Here is a 19,422-nt window from a genome sequence, read left to right as displayed (position 1 = left end):
TGCACAGCTGCCGGCGAGGCAACAAAGAATTAGGCTCGCAATTTGTGGTAGGAGCCCACCCACAATAGCGTCCTTTGCCAGAAGTCAGGACATGTAGGGTGGGTCCGACGGGGGCCTTTGTATATTAAACAGACATAACGACCCAACACGCAGGGAAATGTACGGCAAACACTTAAATTAGGATAAGGGACAGGCCACAGGACATGGAAGCGAGAGCATACAGCTTGGACCAGTGATGGCACTTCAGCTTCTTTTCTAGTCAAATATGATGGAAAAAGAGAACTTTTAAATTGTTAAATGCTTGGCAGTTCTGTATATCCCTTCCAATTAGAACATGTTGTACCTTTTTGGAAATGTGACAGCACTGAAGGAAGGATATAGGGGACAGGACACAGCGCAGGACATTTGAAGTGTCAAATTAGGTTAAATTATTTGACACTGCCGCACAGACGCTGGCAATTTATGCGGCTTTCTCGCATTGCCAAGGCAAAATTCTAATTGGCAAGGCAAAAACCACCCGAAATAAAACGAAGAAGCCAGCAAAGCTGGAGAATTTTACCATAAAGTAGTTGACTTTAAGAGCAGAAGCTAGAGTGAATTTACGAATGTTTTTTTTTCAGGGCCCAAGTTCACCAGCATGAAGATGTCACTCGAATATGTCAAAGTGCAAGTTTTTAGGGGCTAGAATTTATCACGCCAGTAGCTAATTGGGCAACCGAGGGTTAATGATGATGATGAGGGCTCCTGATGACTGAACTCAAGCGCATCAATTTGTCGAGCAGCATCGTAAATTCCGGAGAGCGAAGTAAATATGAGCAAAATACCCTAAACTTTTTATCGCACACATAAAAATTCACAGAATTTTCCCTATTCCCGAACAAAATCGTCGGGTTGCGGCGAATTAAACCTTTTATGTCATATCAAAATGTATTCTAAAACACACTTGGTTAATAAACCTTTAGCATCTAGGAGCCTGAGAAAAATGCCATAAAAAGCTTATGTCCTTACCGCATCCTGAGCAATTTCCATGTAAACGAAAAACAGCTGCCAGGCAAAGAGAGTTTTCTCACGAAAAGTGTACACAGAAAGAAAGGGAGTTGATTCAAGAAGCTTAGCTCAGATTAGCTCAAAAAGTTAATTAAGCGCATTTTAACAATATTTTTACAATATATTGAATCTTTAATCATAATCATAATGTAAACATAAATAAATTTTTTCAATACACTTATTTTATTTCTGTGCATAAGAAAAACATTAAAATATTTTGATAATATTTCGAGTGAGAAATGGTGGGGGATTGTGAAGAGGATTTGTTGGCTGACATCAAACTTCGTCTTGTTAATGTTAAAATAATACGACTTAGTTAAGCATAAACCGAAAATTGCGTGTGCCATCAAAGTTGAGGAAAACTTTTCGCAATCGAAGTTTCCCCCCGCCAGATGGCGTCTTTTCGTGACAGCTGACCTACTAAATGCTAATCAGCAACTTGACTTTCTGCTTGAGGACTCTTAGCTTGATTTCATGCCCTTTTCAGTATTTGCATAGGTAGAAAATAGTAGTCGAAAAATGCCAACGTACATTGGGAAATACAAAGGAATCCAGGACAAGGCAAGGAAAAACGAAAGTCAAATGGAAGTGAAATCATTCATGAAATCTTTTACAATTGACAAACAGAAGGATCTAGAGCTGGGGGATTAATTTGACAGAAGGGGGGAAAAAAAACAGTCCGAGAGGAAGCATAAATCTTAGAGAAGGAAAGTGACCTAAATTTCCATTTGAAAGGCAGGCAAAAAAAAAAACAGAGCGCAAGGAGTCGCAAAAGGGACTCTAAACAAAGCCAGGCCCAAGAAAAGTAAAAGCCAAAAACTGAGAGGTCACATTTCCATTTGGCAGATAAATTAGAGCGAATTAATTGCATTTCGTATAAACAAAGGCTAATTGGAACTCATTTCGCATGTAAGTGCCGTCGTGCATAGCAAATGAGAAAAGGAGGGCCGGGAAAACTAGGAGCTGTAGGGTAACAATAGGGCGGAAAAGAGGGCAAACACAGCCAAAGAGGCTGTCAAACAACTTTCTGCTCGTTCTTCACGTAATGCCAATAGTACAAGGAACAAGTTCGAGGCAACACCAGAGCAAATGATTGTCAAATAAATCAAAAACAAAAGGGAGCCAAAGATAAAGTGCGTGTGAGGGCAGGAGGAAGTGGAAAATGGAGTGGGAAAACCAGGGGGCAAGTGGCTGTGACGGGCAAAAAGAAAAAGGGGACTGGGTGGCATCTATCATCGAAGAGCAAGGACAGGGGAATCCTGTCAAAAAGGTGACGAAGCTGGCTCTCTCTCTCCCGCGTTCCCAGTACCATTTGTCAAATTATGAGCGAAGGATCTCAAGGCCCCAACTCCGATTCCAAACTCCAGCTCCTTAAAACAGCTGAAATCAGTGCCAGACGAGGCGCAAATGAGGCAGCCTTTTGTGCTGCCATATTTTTCCGGGCGAGGTAAATGAAAATGGGCTGTGGAAAACCCAAGGAAGCCAACTCAATTGTGGGGCAAGTTTTCACAAAAGTGCGTGTTGATGCACTGGAACAAATTTTATCTGATGCTGAGCGATACTTTGAAAGATTTTACTATATTCCAATGATTACAAAAAAGGAAGCCGCACAATTAAGACTCTTTAGTTTTTAGTTTAAATAATACTCTATTCACTCGTCTTTGTGATTTATCTCAGTGCAGAGTTAGGCCAACTAAACAATTGGGGACACAGGAGCAAAAGGAGCTGCGGAAACAGGACATTCACGCAGCTTCAGCTGCAACTCAATCTCCTTCTCCCGCCGAGTGACCCACATTGCCCCTTGGCCCACACCACCCCGACCACCCTTTCCTTTTGGCCGTGATTGATAGCCACATTTGCATGGCTCTGGCTGTAATGAGTCTGCCAACGGGGACAAAGGAATACGGTTTGGGCTGGATCGGGAGACGAAGCCAGAAAGAGCAGAGCTCCAAAAATAACTAAGGGAAAACGTCGGATGCACGAGGGAAACTAGCGAATAAATCAAGGCGAAATGACGACACACATTTTTTTGCAGCTCAAAAAAGCGAAATCCATTTTGATCGGGGTGTCCATCACAAAATTCAAGCTGAGCTATGCTGGCAATAATTTTTTATTTAACCCACTGACACGGCAACCCATTTTTTGGCGACCCAGGACCCTCCCCTACCCCCTCTTGCTTCTTTTGGGTGCGGTACTCACTTGCTAAATCCTTTGTAGACCGTCGCATAGGAGCCTTCGCCCAGCGGCTCGAGTTTAACATAGGCCTCCTGCTTGCCAAATGGGGAGTCGCCCTGTGGGAAAAAAGGACGAAAAAAGAGAGGCAAACAAATGGAGTTGAAAAATGTATCATGTTTGTTAATTAATTAAGCAAAGTTAGTTTGGTGTGCGGTTCAGTTCGCATTACATTAGCGCGTGATGTAATCGGCGGGAATGAATGGAAAGCCACTTTGGAAAGCCACATGTTTGTTTCCAGTTTGTTTTTCAATTACGCTAAAGCTGCCGTTGTTTTCAGTAGGCATACAGGCAAATTTCTGTTTAATTAATTACTTAATATGAAGTTGGCTCATGGAGTAAAAAAGTTGTGTAAACTTGCCTTTGTTTTAATATGTTAAATTTAATTCTCTCTGCAAATGTTTGGCAATATTTTTAACTTTTTAATTAATGTATTAATATGAAGATGGCTTTTCGTCTTTCAGAGTAAACATTTGCTTAAATGTTTGATTGCTCTTATAAATTATGAATTTAATTAATTTTCAGTCTGCCTAAAAGTATGCAGTAGCAGTTACAAATATAAAGTAGTTTATTGTTTAACTGTACGATTTACGGATAACGCCACCATAGCAGGATTTATAAAATAAGTTACACGTCTTTTTTTATATAAAAAATGTGAATTCTTAAAATATTTATAGATTTAATTTTGTTACTTCAAACTTAAACCTTTAGAATACATATGTACGTACGTTTTTTTTTTTCATTACGCCGTTAATTAAGTTAACTTTTTGGTGTTAAACACTAAGAAGTCCTTAAACAAGTTAATATTTATTAATCAACGGGAACACTCAATGCCTAGACAAAGGGTCCCACCAAGACAAATTTCAAAGAGAATAAAAATTTTCAATCTCAACAGAGGCTCGCAGAGTGAACTCCATGCAAGCGCAGCCAGTAGCAGTTGGGAATTATAGGGACAGTAAGTGCGAGTAACCAACGCACATATAAGTATGCTATTTGAAATGATAAAATAATGCATTTCGAGAGTAAAGTTGACTCTGATTGGAATGCAGCAGTATGTAGTCATTTAAGGAATATATTTTAAATGGCTTTAAGTTAACTTGTAAGTTTCAAACGCAACAATAAAACCGTGTTATCAAAGCAAAGGCACCGTGAGCAGTACTTACACCAAATGCACTGAATCGTTTCCGGCGCGGATGCGTTTCCTGTTTGTTCAGAAAGACCTCGGATTTGGGTCTGGGCGGCTTCTTGGGACGCATGACCACGTGCGAATGGTACTTCATCTCCTCGCGAATGTCCTCGTCGAGCAACTTGCTGTCGGAGGACACGGAAAGCTGTCTCTGGACGCGATCGTGGTGGTCGGTGCTGTCCGTGCTGCGCCAGTCTGTAAATAGTGGGCGAAACAAAGCGGAAACGGAATGCTTGAGTAAAAGGCCAGGACAAAGTAAGTAAGTAAATGGCAGCAGCAGGTAAAGACCCAAGGAAAGGAATGGCCAAAATGCAAAGGAAAAGCCGCTTAATGAGCAGCAGACCCACTCAAAAACCAAATTAGTGGCCCCGACAACAACCTACAAGTGAGTGGACGGAAGTGGATGGCAGCCAGCTCAAAGGACTATTTATGTACACTCCGTAAAAAAGGCTATCTAAAACAGAGTTCACAGAGTGTTGCTCAAGATGCTGGCTGTCTTGAAGTGCAGCACTAAAAGACCAGCTATTAATTTAAATGAGACAGTTAAGTTTGTTTTAACTTTAATTTAAAAACTTTTATAATGAAATTTGTATGTTAGCATAATAATGTAATGTAAATGTATTGTTAGTTCATCTTTGTTTGTAGCTTCGAATGTTTTTAAGAACTAAACGCAGCTTCCATTCGAATGCATTTTTTGTCAGCGTAGGAAAATATTTGCCAGTTGAACATCGCATTTCTCATTTCCTTAATGAGCACAAAAGGTGAGCGAACGAAAAGGGAAAAATTCCGTCAGCCAACTCATTATGCACATCATCAATATAATGAAGAATAAGGGCAGGAGAGTTGCCGGCATCTTTAGCCGAAATAAATCGAGTTTGGCCAACCTTGAAATGGCCGGATTGAATGAATGGAAAATCGGTCTGTGGAAATTGTGCCATGTTTACCTCAGCCTCGTTATAATAAAATGTTTCAAAAGCCAACGCAGCAGCTGGCGAAAGTTGGTCTAGGACAAAGTTTTGCGGGGGAAGCGTAGAGAACGCACAGGTGTGCTGCGTTGCCTGTCCAGGTGCAAAATCTGCGACTGGGTCACCTAGTAACCTGCTGATGATATTTCTTCATTCATTGACTTTGCGGGTGCCCTGGGTTTTCGGATTCCACCTTTGAGTTTACGCCCGCCCAGCTGCGCTCGCTGTTTGTTTGGTTTTCTATTTGAGCACTAATTACATTTTAAATTATGTTTGCTTTTCCCCCAGTTGCAGTTCGCAACGTAACCATGACTGACTTTTCCCGCTGGGCAGCGGGGCCGGTGCGGAAAATGGGCGGAAGTTTTCCAGCTCAGGTGCAACGGCATCATCTGCTTTCGTTTGAAATATTTATATAACAAAGTTGCAGCAGCGCGGCAAATTGCTTTGCTTAAAGAGATTGCTCTTAAAGATTGCCCACAGACACACATAGCACTAGCACTAAAATAAAAACCAAATATCTTGAAATATTTTCCACTTGTGAATTCGCAACATGTTTCCCATTCGGCATTACTTTTTCGCTTATTTCTTTGCGCGCCTCCCGCCAAATCATAAACAATTTAATATTCGCTCGCAAGATGTTCTTCCGGCAAGAGTTTCCTTATTCCTGCAGAATGCTTGAAAAATTACTAACATAAAAATTAAAAATTCAACAGCAGCTGATTGTAGAAACGAAAACTTTCAGCGGCCCACTGAGAGCAATATGTTGAATGGGGAGGATTTTCCACGCGAGGAGGAAGGAAAACTGACGAGCTGCTGTTGAAAGATGATCCATAGACGCAGCACAGAAAGAAAATATGTGTTCAATTGTTCCGCAAAAAGAATTATAATCTACACCATTACTAATATTGTTTAACAGGTTCACAAACATCCCAGATTATTGTTCTGAAAATCTACTTATTTTTAAAATAGTAGAATTTCCTCTCAGTGTCTCACGAAAGGATACACATCCTTAGCTCCGTATCCTATGTATGCTGACAGCGATTAAATGCGCAATATGCTCCATAAATGAGGCAAATAAAAGAAAAACTTCTATAAAACAGAATATATATTTCAAAATGTTCTCCTTTTTAGTCCTCAAATAGCTCCTTATTCTCCACATCTTGTCTAGTCGCTCGAGTGGAATGGCATTCGGCGTCGTCTCCTTTTCTGTCGTCATGGCAAATCAGCGAAGGAGGAACAACAAACGACGGCAAGCATTTGATTTGCAAAATTGACTGAGCATTGGAAAAGTGCCTGTAAAATTGGAAAATGAGGACGAGCTCAAAGGGGAAAGGGCGGAATATTCGCTGGCCCCCGTATAAAGTCTTTAAATTGAATTGCTGATGTGTGCGAGTGCCAAGAGCAGCCAGCAAATGTCAGCCAGCAAATATAGCTTTTTGGCAACGATAATTGGATGCTAGAGTGGCAATGTGAAAGTTGCCAGTTCTGGGCATGGATATTTTCGGGTCATCACAACGATTATTATTATTTCCATTATGCTTGGCTATAGATATCGATTTAGATATGGATTGTTAGCCGAATTAGGGCAAAAATGAGCTAAAGTGCTTTAAAGGTTTTATTATTGTGTCTTGGCATGGCTATTTTCGGGGCATAAAAACTATCATTATGAATATTATTATTTTTCCTGGATAACTCTAGGCATACTAATGTCATGGAGCGAGTTATTTTTTGGGTACGTCTCCTTTAAGGACGTTAAATTTTGTATGGAGCCCTGCTGGCTTCCTTATCTGTACCTGACCCACTTTGGTTTTATCTTCCTGCTGCTCCCTTAGTTACCTTTTGCCACACCCCATAAAGTTATTTAGTATTCCATTCTCTCTACTCAACTCTTTTTATCGCCCTCGCCAGCTACTCCTCCCCTATATTATGTTTCAACGCCTTCATATAAAGTTTTATTGCACTTCCCTTGCTCATGCATATCTTGTCACAAAAAAGAGGATATAAATGTAAAAAATCTGTGACGCGAAAATCTTGAAATGCAAACAGAAATCAGTACTGGAAGCTGTCGCCAAAAAAAAAAGTGCAGGAACTAAAATAAGAGAAGATAAGTTGAGGGAAATTCGCCTGTAAAATGAAAACAATGAAAATTATGCAAGCGCATCAAGCAGAGCACTTGCACAAAAAAGATAAAAATAGCACCGTGGATTCCGCGGAACTTCGGGGGGTACGGCGGAGGCAGATGTCCGCGGAGGCTCTCGCTGATGTCTGGCATCCTCCTGCACCCCAGTTCATCTCGTCCTTCGGCCAGGGTCCCTTGTTGATGTAGTTATGCAAATGCTATGCAAGGATGTCACGTCCTCCCGCTGACTTAAAGCCACGCACACATGGGACAAATACCAAGTGAGTGTGCCAGGGGAGCAGAGAGCTTTTCCCTGCTACCACTTTACTTTGGTACACTGTGAGAAATGTGAATTTGGCTTCTTAAGAACCTATAAAGAACAATACACCAGGTTTGTTCCCTTATGTATATCTTCTTTAAAAGGTTTAACACAATTCATCTAGAATTTTTCAATGAGATTTCGAACTGAAAGAACCGAGTTAAGTTCTCCTTTCGTTTAGACCGAAAATGAAGTCATAGCAATGTTTCAAGTGTCCATTATTTGTTCCGAATGTGTGTGCTCTCTGTCTGCGGCCCCATCCGCTGTTGTCCTTTTGCATTATTGCATATTATTGTAATTTCTGTTTACTATTTGTTTTTGGCTTTGCAACAATATTTATGCCTTTTGGGCCTGTCTGGAGGCAGCATAAATGTCATAAAAAGAGCGAAATCACAGCGGCTTGTTGCATAATGCTGAGTGGGTCAGCCGGCAGCCACGCCCCGCAGTAGTGTGCCATAAAAAATCGTAAAAAATGTGCACATAAAAGTTTTTACTTTTCATTTGCATAAGGATACGGGGCAGGGGGAATCGGCAGGGGAGGCACCCCATTCCTTCAAATAATATTCCTTTTTATGCATGTGTAACTGTATATATATATATATATATATATTGTTATTCATATGCGCGTGTCGAGCATTTGTGTAAAAATTTAATAAAGCTACACCCGAAACTCGACACTTCCGTTCCCTTTTCCTTCAGAGTTGCTCTGGCCAGGAAATGACATTTTCATAGCAGCGATGGCAACTCTGGTTGGCCATCGACAACGAATTTCAAATTGACGCAAAATACGGGAGTTGAAATCGGTGGCTCCCTATATTTTTTTCACCCAAAAAAGGATGTATCCATGGAGTCTTATCTGGCGACATCTCAGCCCCTCTACTTTTTTACCCAACCCACACTCGCTGTTTATGTTTGTGATTTATTATTCAAGCAAGAAATTAAATTTTCTCTTTTTACTGCAGTCCAGCATCGAACTCATCCTTTTTCGCCCCTTCCCATTCACTGTCTGCCCGTTTTGGCATCGCTTGATGGCCCTCTTAACCCCCTGTTGCCGATGCCTTTCCGTTTAGTGCCTAAATTTATTGTGTTGTTGTAGAATTCAATTACAATACAGGCAACGGAGACCAAACGGCGGCAGAGAGACAAAAATCGACTTGAAATGGGGGAGTTTCTGGAGTCTGCGGGGTTGACAGGATATGCAATGTTGCATCCTCAAATGTTTGCTTTTCATTTCCGAAGAACCGATCACAAACTCAGTTAGAAATGCTTGATTAAAGTGAAATTAAATTGAATCTCGGATGGAAAATGCCAATGTTTAGGATCTAAATGGACATTCTCATTTCAATGAATATGCATAGGCTTATGAGCTTGAAACCTTTAATAAATCTTAAATTTGACTGGTTTTGAATACTAAACTCAACAAGCAAAACATTAATAATGTTCAAGAACATTATAATTAAATAATTTTAAGACGGTCAAGACATTTAATAGCAGTTGTTGAAACGCTTCTGATACCAAAAATATCTTCTTAGTCTTTAGGAAACTTTATTTTTGAATCTCCTCCCCCTTGATTAGTATTCAAGATTTATAGGCGGCCACAATTCAATTACGACGATGACAACCTTTTTCGGACTCAGAAGCAGACTGCATCCTTGAATCCTCGGATCCTTGAATCCTTCGCTAAGCCAATGGGCTTGTGCAAATGTCTCAATATGACAATGGTGGCCCGCTGCGTTTTGTCATTACTTATGGCTGTCGCCTGCAATCGTCCTTCCCCGACTCACTTTTATTGACAAAAGGATACGGGTCCTGCGAGCACAACAAGCTGACTGCTTGACATCTATTTTAATGACATTCTGAAAGCTTTGGCGCATAAAATATGGCAATTTAAATTGCTGTCCGAAGAAAACTATTAAAAGTCTGGAATATTTCTGATGCGAGGAGAGGGATAAACGGGTTAAAAGGACTCAGGACATGCTGTGCGCAAATAAGAATATTCAAAGTAAGAGATTTAGGGAAGAGTAATAAAAAGCAGTTTACCTTGTGGTTTGTTATTATCATTTTTCGCAGACTCTTGTGCTAAAAATAAACAAAATAGAAAGAAATGGGGGGTAGAATTGTAAATTAAAAGTGTTTCATACGAGCAAGCAGTAAAAAAGTTGGCAACTATAACTAGGTAAACAAGTATTAAAGTACAAGGGCAAAAAGCGGTTAAAAGTGCATTCAAAATTATTTATGGCATAACCCAGTTAAGCTCTGCATATTACCCAAGAAAAAATCCACTTGGTCACGGAGTTTATCAAAATATGGTTCGCATTTTATGATTTACAATCAATTAAGTGTGTGGGGTTGCGATGTTTACGAGGGTTTTTTGCCCTCCGAACTTTGTTGACAAATAAAAGCATAAATCGCGCGTAATAATTGGCCGAAAACAGGAAAAGCCAAGCCAGCGAAGGAAAGCACATTTAATGGCTTATACACAAGCGCATTGGACATGGTCAGGAAAAGAGGACAATAAAAGCCAACAAAACAAGGAAAGTAAGCAAGGAGCACATAAAAGTCGTTAAAAGATTTACTCTATTCCTGCTGAATACACTGAAAGAATCGAAACTAATTAAGGAAACTGTATATTGTGCATAAAGTGTTTTGTTTATTGGGTAAATGTGTGCTTTTATTATTTAGCAAGTAACAAGTATTTCTCTCAGTACACAAGCCTCGCTTATACGTATTTATTCCTATTTTCGCACTTTTCCTTTAGCAGCGAACTTTTATCGTATTTTTTCGATTTTTATTGAATAAGGAATTGACATTTGATTAGAGATTTCGGTTTTCTTCTGGGACCTGTTCTAGTTTTTGGGCGTGAGCGCGTGTCTGGGATTTAAGCTGCTGTCCCTGGTGTTCATCACTTCCAATTACACTCTTATTTATGGCCAACGAAAAGTGCAGAAAAATGGTGAAGAAGCCTTGCCAAATTGATTTGTGCGTGTGGATTAACAAGGGTATTTCGTTTCTGGTTGTTCCAGGATTTACCGAAAACTGCTTTTGGTGCAGACTTGTCACTCCACAGAGTGTTTAATTACTCAAACCCGATCAAAATACAATCGATTTCGGATGGAAAAGTGTTTTCCAATTAAGCAGAGCAAAGAAAACCCAAAAGAGTGGCCAACGAACACGTACAAACAATTTTCAATACGTGGCAAATTATTAATTGCTGACACCGAAGGTCCTTTTTTTTGTGCGATTCTTGAATTAATTACCCACTCCCAAATGTAGTAACTCTATTAGTGCTCGAGTGGTGTACACATTTGGGAATGTGGCAGATTCAACACTTGAAACCATTCTTCGACGAAGAGCTTGCCACATCAATGGGCAAATCCCTCACAAAAGGCGCAAGACTTCAGCAACAGACATCGACCACTTTGATGTTTTGTAATTAAGGCGAACAAATCCTTCCTCGTTCGAACTTTTCCTCTTTTCCGCACGCCACATCCTGGCGAGACAGTCAGACAAACACACACGAAACTGTGTGTATTACTTAACAAATTACATACAAATTACTTTACTCCGTTTTTCTCTAGGGGGATGAGTGAAAATTTCCGCTCCACGAACAATGAAAGCGGAAATCGCTAAGCGATTATAAGAAATATAGACTAGTGATGAGACTTTCTTTATTTTACTCACGTTTCAGATTCAAACGAAATTTTATCATTAATAACCTTCCTTAAATAAACATAAATATATTTTATATGTTTTGCCTTCTTTTAAATCACGATACCATCTCTAATATATCGCCTTATGTGCCGTCTGTCATGTCAAAATGTTTACTTTTGTTTTCCTGGGAGGAGGCTTCAACTTATTTTCCTTCGCTTCTTAGACATTTGTTTGTAATTCGCAAACAAAAACAAAAAAAAAAACAATTGGCGGCCATCATTCATCATGTCATGATTGTTTTCGGTGGGGGGTTGTGGAGCAAAAACATATGACAACATATTTGTCTGAGAAAAGGCAACCCTTTCTTCTACGCAGACATTTAAATTGGCTAGGGAAATGCGCTCGGAAAAATCTGAAGGCACCCAAAATGCCACACAAAACTGACGTTGATGGTAATTAAAAGCGAGTGGTTTTCCCGTTTAAAAGGGTTGAGTGGCGTTGGCATGAAATGAAATTACTAACGGAAAATTAGCGGCATGGCACACATGGCGTATGCTTAATTTCCTGCATTCTCCTTTGTCCTTCTTTGCAATGGCAAAGCGCTGCAAATTATGCTCATCATTGTGACACAATTAGCGGGGCGGCAAAAGCGGTAAAAGCTGCACAAGCGACAGCGACAGCAGCAGCGCCTTGCAACTTAACCCTAACGGATGTCGACGCGTCGTCCTGCGGTTTGGTGGCAACTCTGGACAGCTGCACTGCGAGAAAAGCTATGCAAAAGGCTGGCAAAAAGGAGCTCTTGTGCGAAAACCAGAAACAAATATAAGCGAATAAATATTTTGATAAGTATATTTTCATGCAGGAATCGAGTGAATTTGAAAAATTCAGAAATGTGCATTATCTTAATATTTTTTGTGTTTCGCAGTGCATTAACAGGAGACAGGAGAGGCCAGGATATTCTAGGCTAGGCCACTGCGCACACACTGAAATTTAGCCATTTTTCTATGAAAGTCATTTCATGCATGCGGAATTAGTTTATGTGCGCAATTTCAAAAGAAGAGCCACAACGAGGAAAAATGGCAGTGGAAGTGGGAAATTTTCACACTAAACGTTGCATATTATGCTGCATTGTTGCTGGGTGTGAGGCGGCCCAAAAGAAATCGGAAGAGGAAGCGAGAATGCCCTAAAAATATTTTGAGGTATTTCCGGCCCGCCAAAGGAAGAACCAAGAGAAACTTTCAACTGGGAATTTTTAAATTAAACATCCCGAGCCAATCTATTTTTTTTTTTCCGCAAGCCACATTAATTCCAGCCAACTTCGCCTTGACCAAACCCCTATCAAATTGATTTGTCACAAATGCTCCATCAGAGAAGATTTACAACCTCAATTTGTCGTCTATTTACTGGCCAGTCTTACCCAGACTCCTTGGACGTATCGGAAATTGCACAATAGAAGTGAAATGAATTGATTCCTAATGCGATTCCCTAGCCACAGACCCAGTTTTTCAGGTTAAACGTAGAGGTAAAAACTTCGAAGATATAAAGTGCGGTAGCAACAGGAATCCAATTTATTTGCAGTTACCAACTGGCTCGGCTCCTCCACTCCTTCGTGCAAGCACATATTAATAAGCAATAAAACGGATTTTTCCTTTCATTTCGCCGGGAAGATAAAGATTTATCAATAATATTTTTACAACTGCTCGTAAAAAAAATTAAGGGCCATGAAAAAAACGAGAGCTGCTTGAGTAATTGAAAACGCTGGCTGGCTTTCGTTTTAATTAACTTCAAAAGGTTTGCTCAATAAACAAGCCCTAGAGGCAGATATTCCAGAGCGTGTAGTGGAAACCCTGCTTTACCATCAGATTTCATCCCAGTTATTGGCCACTGATTTGCGGCAACTGCAAACAAAAGGCGGTAGGCGTGGCCACTGCAATATATCATCCGTTGTTTGTCATTCCGTGCAGACGGAAAAAAAAGAGGGAAAAAATGATATATACGCAAGTGCACAGAGCTCCCGACGGATTCTCGTCACATATGAAAACGCCGCATTGTTTGCCCACTGCGAATCGCTCAGAAAATAGCGAAAATAGAGTGGAGTTGCTGGCCAATAACACACCGAGCTATTGAGCATACTGGGATTGAGCTTCCCACAAAGGACACACGTAGACAATTCTAGCCTACAAAGCGGGAAAATTCAAAAGAGATGTTGGGTCAGTAAATAGGCCTCGGCTTCTATTGGAAAGCACTCTGGTGATTGAAGTACAGCTGATTGATCTAGAGGACTCGCAGGATTAGGGGAACTACCAAATACCCTTTGAATACAATGGGAATTTACCAATTAACTAACACCACATACGAATGTAAAGTATCACATTTCCTAGACTAAAACTCACAAGCCATTAAACCACAAAAATCAATATCAACAGATAACAGGTCATAAATTGAACAATACACACAGCAACTAAGGCAATCCCCTCGATTATGCAAATGTAACCACGCATTTAATGATAAAATAATTGACGATTGATTGATACGTTATTGCTGAAATCAAGAAACTCAGCTTGATTACCCCATCGCAAATGGACCAACAGCCTATTGCCTATTCCTATTCCAGAACTCAATCATCCAGCGAATGGCTCCATCCTCCTCTGCAAACCAGAGAGCCCCATTCCTTTGGCCTTTGCTCTGCGAAATGTAAACGACAATCAACTTGAAATGCAGCCCTCCAAAAACGTAATGGGAATAATTTGCAGCAATTTCATTCGAAAAGCCTCTCCTCGCACAGGATACAAAGCACACACACACACACCAAACACACACACGCTCCCAGTCACGTAAATGACAATCAAAATTTGAAGTAGTCTGTGTGGCAGGAAGGAAACGGAAACGCCGGCTGACCAAATGAAATGCGTAGGCCATAGGTAAGCCAGTGGGGATAAGCCGATGAAGGCTATAGCCGTGGCTATATGACTATGCGGGCATGGCGATGCCCCAAGGCTGTCACATTCAACACACACAACGAACGTTATCTGTTCCGAAGGCCAGGACAGGCATATGACGAGCGGTTAGCAGAGAAAGCCGGGGGAATGGGTCCAGAGACCAGGAGGATGTACTGAAAAATCTAGTCTGTAATTTAAGTAGAACAACATTCTCTATAATTAAAATTTGTAACAATACATTACTTAGTAGTTGCCATGTTGCAGTCGGCATCCTTAACGCATTAGACTGAAGACTCTATCGAAAGTTATCGATTTTGGTCAATACATATTGTATACTAAACAAATGAATTATTAATTTCTATATTATTTTCAGTCATGTTTTTCGCTCACTGCATAGGCCAGGAGGTGGAGTCTCGGCCGGCTTTTCCCTGTGGACCAATACCCAAATGCATGAGAATGTGAGCCTGTGAGTGTGTTTGTGTATCGATGTGGACAGCCACATTTGCAAGTTGCTTATAATTTACGCACACCTATGAGATAACTGTGTGTGTAGAGCTGGTGAATGTGCTTCAAGGATATCAGTTGGCACACACACACACACAGAGACAGGACAACCTTTAGTTACAATTTGGCCACAGCCCAAAGGCAAAATTCCTCCCCTGAACCATCCATCCCCCACCCAACCACTTTATCATATTATGAATCCTAATTCCGTTTTTGGGGTTCGGGCTTTGAGGGGTTCATGACCCGAGGTCCTTCGATGACGTTATGGATACTTCAGCTGTCAGTCAAAATGCGCGCTGATTGCAACTGAAATGCCCTCCAGTTATCCTAATTCTCATGATCCTATTTGAAGGATACACGAAGAAAAAAACCGCGTTAAATAATTAGAAAATTCTTGTTGCGCTTATAAAGATTTAAATATTTGCAGAACCATAAATAATTGATAAGAAAGCACATTCCAAGCGATTTTTATTGTTAAATTTTTTCCAGTGCACCCTCATCGCTTTAACAGCTAAAAGTAAAACCTTTTAAGGCTCTCTTGTCCATTTTTTGTTGTTTGTTCGCCCATTATTATTTTTATGGTATCCTTTGGTGTTGGCCAAGGAATTTATAATGACAAGCGAGAATTTTAATATTGTGCCACTTTCTTGGACCAGGGGGCGTGGCACCGCCCATGGGGCATTGTTAGCCACAGCAAGATGCAATAAAATAGAAATACTCATCAAACCCACGGGGGTGATGGCTGGCCACTATTAAAAAGTTTTCCAGCACATTTTCAGGAACCGCCCTTCGGTTAACAAATAATAAAAGCGAAAAAAAATGCATAAAAAAGGACGTTCGCTGTGCTTCAAGTTGGCCATAATGAGCTTAGTATGCATAAAGCGGCGAATTGTCAAAAGATATTTTCTGGACAATTTTCTTTTTTCGTCATACGAACGGGAAGCGGGGATATATAGGGAGTAGGACAATGGAGAAAATTGCCAGTAGTAAGCCAAAAGTTGGTAGGGCGTGGCATGACTTTGGATTATTATAAAGCTTTCACTTTGCTTAGTTGGCCAGACAAAGTTTTCAAAGAAAATTGATTGCATTAGCTACAAAAATAGGGTAAAATTACTAGACATGATATTTGAGTTTATGCGACATACATTTTAAAGAGTTGAAACAGTCTGATATTCCTGCAGAAGAGGATTGGCAAATACTAAGTTGGCAGCTTCAAAGTGTGCTTTACACATCAAGTGGGCAGCACCTTGGTAAAGAATTTTTTCTACTAGGAGTGTAAAACATTTTTTGGTCTGAACTTTATGTTCATCTAAAATTTCAACGTAAATCATGTTGGCACCCCCATTCTCAGCTAATGAATTAAGTTTGCGACTCAAAGAGTTGTTATACTTGTGCATTTGCCACAGTTATCCAGTGTGGCAGCTCTTTTTTAAACAAGCCAATTAGCAAAGTTTTCATTTATCAAAGCTGAAAAAAAGCCTTTGGCCTTTTGATAAGCTCACACTCCTTTCTTTCAGCCCCAATTCTCCCACACTTTTCCTACAGACGTCATGCAAATGCTGTGTAGTGGTTGGAAAAACATTCGGAAAAAGGGATAGAAAAAAATCAAACGGAGAGAAAAATGTGGACCGCAAATTTTCCATGTCATTGCATAAGTCGCTTCATTAGCCCAACCAAAAAACGACCGAAAACCACCAAAAAAATTGTCTCACGCAAAACGACATCAAACAAAAAGGAGAAAGCAAAGGAAAAGACAGAGAATTTTTCAACCAAAAAAATTAAGTAAATCATTAAAACAAAGAGAATGTTTTTCAAATGCGGCGGAAAAAACAAGTCAGCCAAGGCGACATCTTTTTGCTTCGTTAATAAACTGCAACGATTCTGACAGGGGGTGGAGGTTATGACCTCAAAGGGGTGAGTGGGTGGTGGGTGGTTGGGTGGAAGCCACAAGAAAGACGCTGCCTAAACCGCAAGGCGTCGAGTAAATTCTGTGCAGGGATTCCGGTTGCGGCTGCCAGTTAGAATTTTAAAATGAACCGCAAGAAAGACCCCTAATAGACGTGGAAGGTATAAAAAGCACGCCGAAAATTGTCAAAGGGTTGTTAACAAAACAAAAAAAAAGCAGTGTAACACCACCCTCACAAGACACGTTCACGCAACAAAGTGAAACAAAAAGATTTACTTTAAGTATTTTGCCAATAAATTTAAATCACAGACAGTTCTCCGAGGAGCTAAAAAAGGGTGGATGAAAAAATGGGAAGAGGTATCCTTTCTCAAGGAAGCGGCATTAAAAACAAACAAACAAACGCACAGGATCCTGCGAGTCAGGGAACAAAATAAAAATAAACAAAGCTCAAACGACGAAGGATGGCAAAGGAAAGCGCGTCAGAAGCCAAATAAAGCGTTAAAAGGATTTATGCGCAAGTTGAGTAGAGTTTATACAAGGACCTTCTCTTTCACCCTATAAAAGTAGCTTACAGGTGGAATTACGCCCCTTTAAAAAAAATCCAGGGGCCCGAAAAAAAAAAAAATGATTCACACACTTTATCACTGACTTCAAATCCTCTGCGTCTTTTATTCCCGGGCAAATTAAATTTATTCTTTATATTTATGCTTCACGCATAATTGTAAAACATGATTTACCATCATTGTCGGGGTGCTTTTAAACAGCTATATGCGAATTCTTTTTGGCCAATATGTTTTCGAAATTTTACACAGCAATGTTCGCATAATTTGCGCATATGAACAATAATCTTTTGCGAAAGCGTTGAACATAAATTGTTCATATCCTGCGCTTCACCCCCTAAAATGGCAAACAGTGTTGTTGTTTTGCTAAAGATAACTTATAAATCATGTAATCAGAACAGCAACAAAAAAATGGGAACAGCATGAAAAACTGAAATTGCTTTTTGCTGATAGGAAAGGGGGCTGGAAAATTCCGGGCGAAGGGCGGAAGGATGTCCTGCTAACTGTGGAGAGTTTTCTCTGCTGCCTTTCACAACTCTGTAATTTATTGTGCGTTACATAACTTTATGATTGCGTGGGCAGTGGGTGGCTTAAAAAAAACTTTCCGGAATTGATTTTGATAGATAAGGGAATTATAAAGTTGCATCGATAGTTCTACAAAATAATTGCCAAGTTAGCAATTGTATTATTGAATTTAATTATAATTTAAGTATGGAAATTAACTGGGACATGAACTTGTACAACTGCTGATAAAATCGTTTCAAATAGTTTACCAACTTAGTAAATACGTGAAACTAAAAGCACTCTAGTATAGACCGCCACAGTAAACACTTTCCCCGCCCTCTTTCGACCTTAGAAATTCACTTCCCTTTCACTGAAATAGTTTAACGACTTTGTTCCACGATAATCCGAGCAATGTACCGATGGAATTCAATGTCAGAAGACATAACTTGGTGCAAAGGCGGTAAGCCGGGGGCAAAATGCTCCTCCATGGCAGTGAAACAATAATGGCATTGAGTTTAAAGCCCGGAAAAGATATATGGAGCATGCACAATTTCCATTTGGTTATGAATAATTCCCTTGTTGCTGTGCACTTGCTTGTTAATATTTCCATTTCCGTTGTTTTATGGCCCGATTCCGAAAGGCCTAGACATCGGGAAGACAAAGGCTACACGTGCATATAGAATACAAGGAGGTACAAAATGGAAGTATATTCGAGTTGAGTGCCCCGCTTTACAAGGACAATAACAAGGAGCAACAGCTTCAAGTGCACGAGCAACAAATGAAGCCATTACATTCACAGGCTTATCGGCAATGTCAACGAGTCTACCTCGCTTTTTGCCAACTCCCGTCCAACAACCACCACCCATCCATTGTTTGCATAAAATTGCAATTTACAATTATGAGAAAAACAGCAGCGAGGAAAATGATGACAGAGGGCCTCGCTTATCTGCGGAAATTTTCGCTTAGATAAGCTCAAACGGCGAAATGGAACAGAAAGAACTTGTTTGCATTAGCTAAATGAGACAAAAATTTGATAAATTACTAAAGAGCGGGGGTTACACAGGGCAAAAATATTACACTTATTACAATTCCTATTATATAGTTTGTGCATAAGTGCGGCACGTTCTAAAGTTATTTTTAGCACATTTATTCTGTGTGTACAAAAAATAACGTTAAATCGAAGAAAGGGAATCCCCAGTTGCACCAAGGGAATGAGGAAAAGTTGGGAAAATGTAACTTGCTTCCATAATTAGACACGCTGCTCACACAAGATGGAGGCATAAATTATTGCCAGTCAGTGTGGAGTGTGAGGGACTTGGCATCTTATCATTAAATTAGTTTCGGTGGAGGAGGGCAGCTTAAATGAGAGATTATTGCACAAGCGAGCGATAAATTACGCAAAGCCTTATGAATGAGGCCTAAATTCGCTTGAGTTTTGGCCAGATTGCCCATAGCAAAAATATAACAATCAAGTGAAAGAAAATAATGCT

The 19,422-nt window shown here is 40.2% G+C and overlaps 1 protein-coding gene and 1 non-coding gene across 15 annotated transcripts in view; both read right to left on the bottom strand.

The window, feature by feature from the left end:
- Eip63E (Ecdysone-induced protein 63E) overlaps positions 1 to 19,422 on the bottom strand; it is a 94,771-nt gene that overhangs the window by 12,533 nt on the left and 62,816 nt on the right. For 8 of the 14 annotated variants that reach the window (NM_079180.4, NM_001274444.1, NM_168033.3 and 5 more), the window contains 3 exons: positions 9,909 to 9,947; positions 4,443 to 4,660; positions 3,247 to 3,338 (listed from right to left, as the gene is read on the bottom strand). In NM_079180.4, coding sequence (NP_523904.1) covers positions 3,247 to 3,338; positions 4,443 to 4,660; positions 9,909 to 9,947 — 349 coding nt within the window. The remainder of the gene's footprint in view (positions 1 to 3,246; positions 3,339 to 4,442; positions 4,661 to 9,908; positions 9,948 to 19,422) is intronic. The other 6 variants (NM_001202113.2, NM_001043116.3, NM_168034.3 and 3 more) reach the window with 1 other exon arrangement.
- snRNA:U7 (small nuclear RNA U7) lies at positions 4,096 to 4,166 on the bottom strand. Its single transcript, NR_002270.1, has one exon. It is a non-coding gene; the product is annotated as a small nuclear RNA U7 (small nuclear RNA).

This window comes from Drosophila melanogaster, chromosome 3L, assembly GCF_000001215.4.
Source record: "Drosophila melanogaster chromosome 3L".
NCBI classification, from domain to species: Eukaryota; Metazoa; Arthropoda; class Insecta; order Diptera; family Drosophilidae; genus Drosophila; species Drosophila melanogaster.
This window is presented reverse-complemented; position numbering and strand designations above follow the sequence as displayed.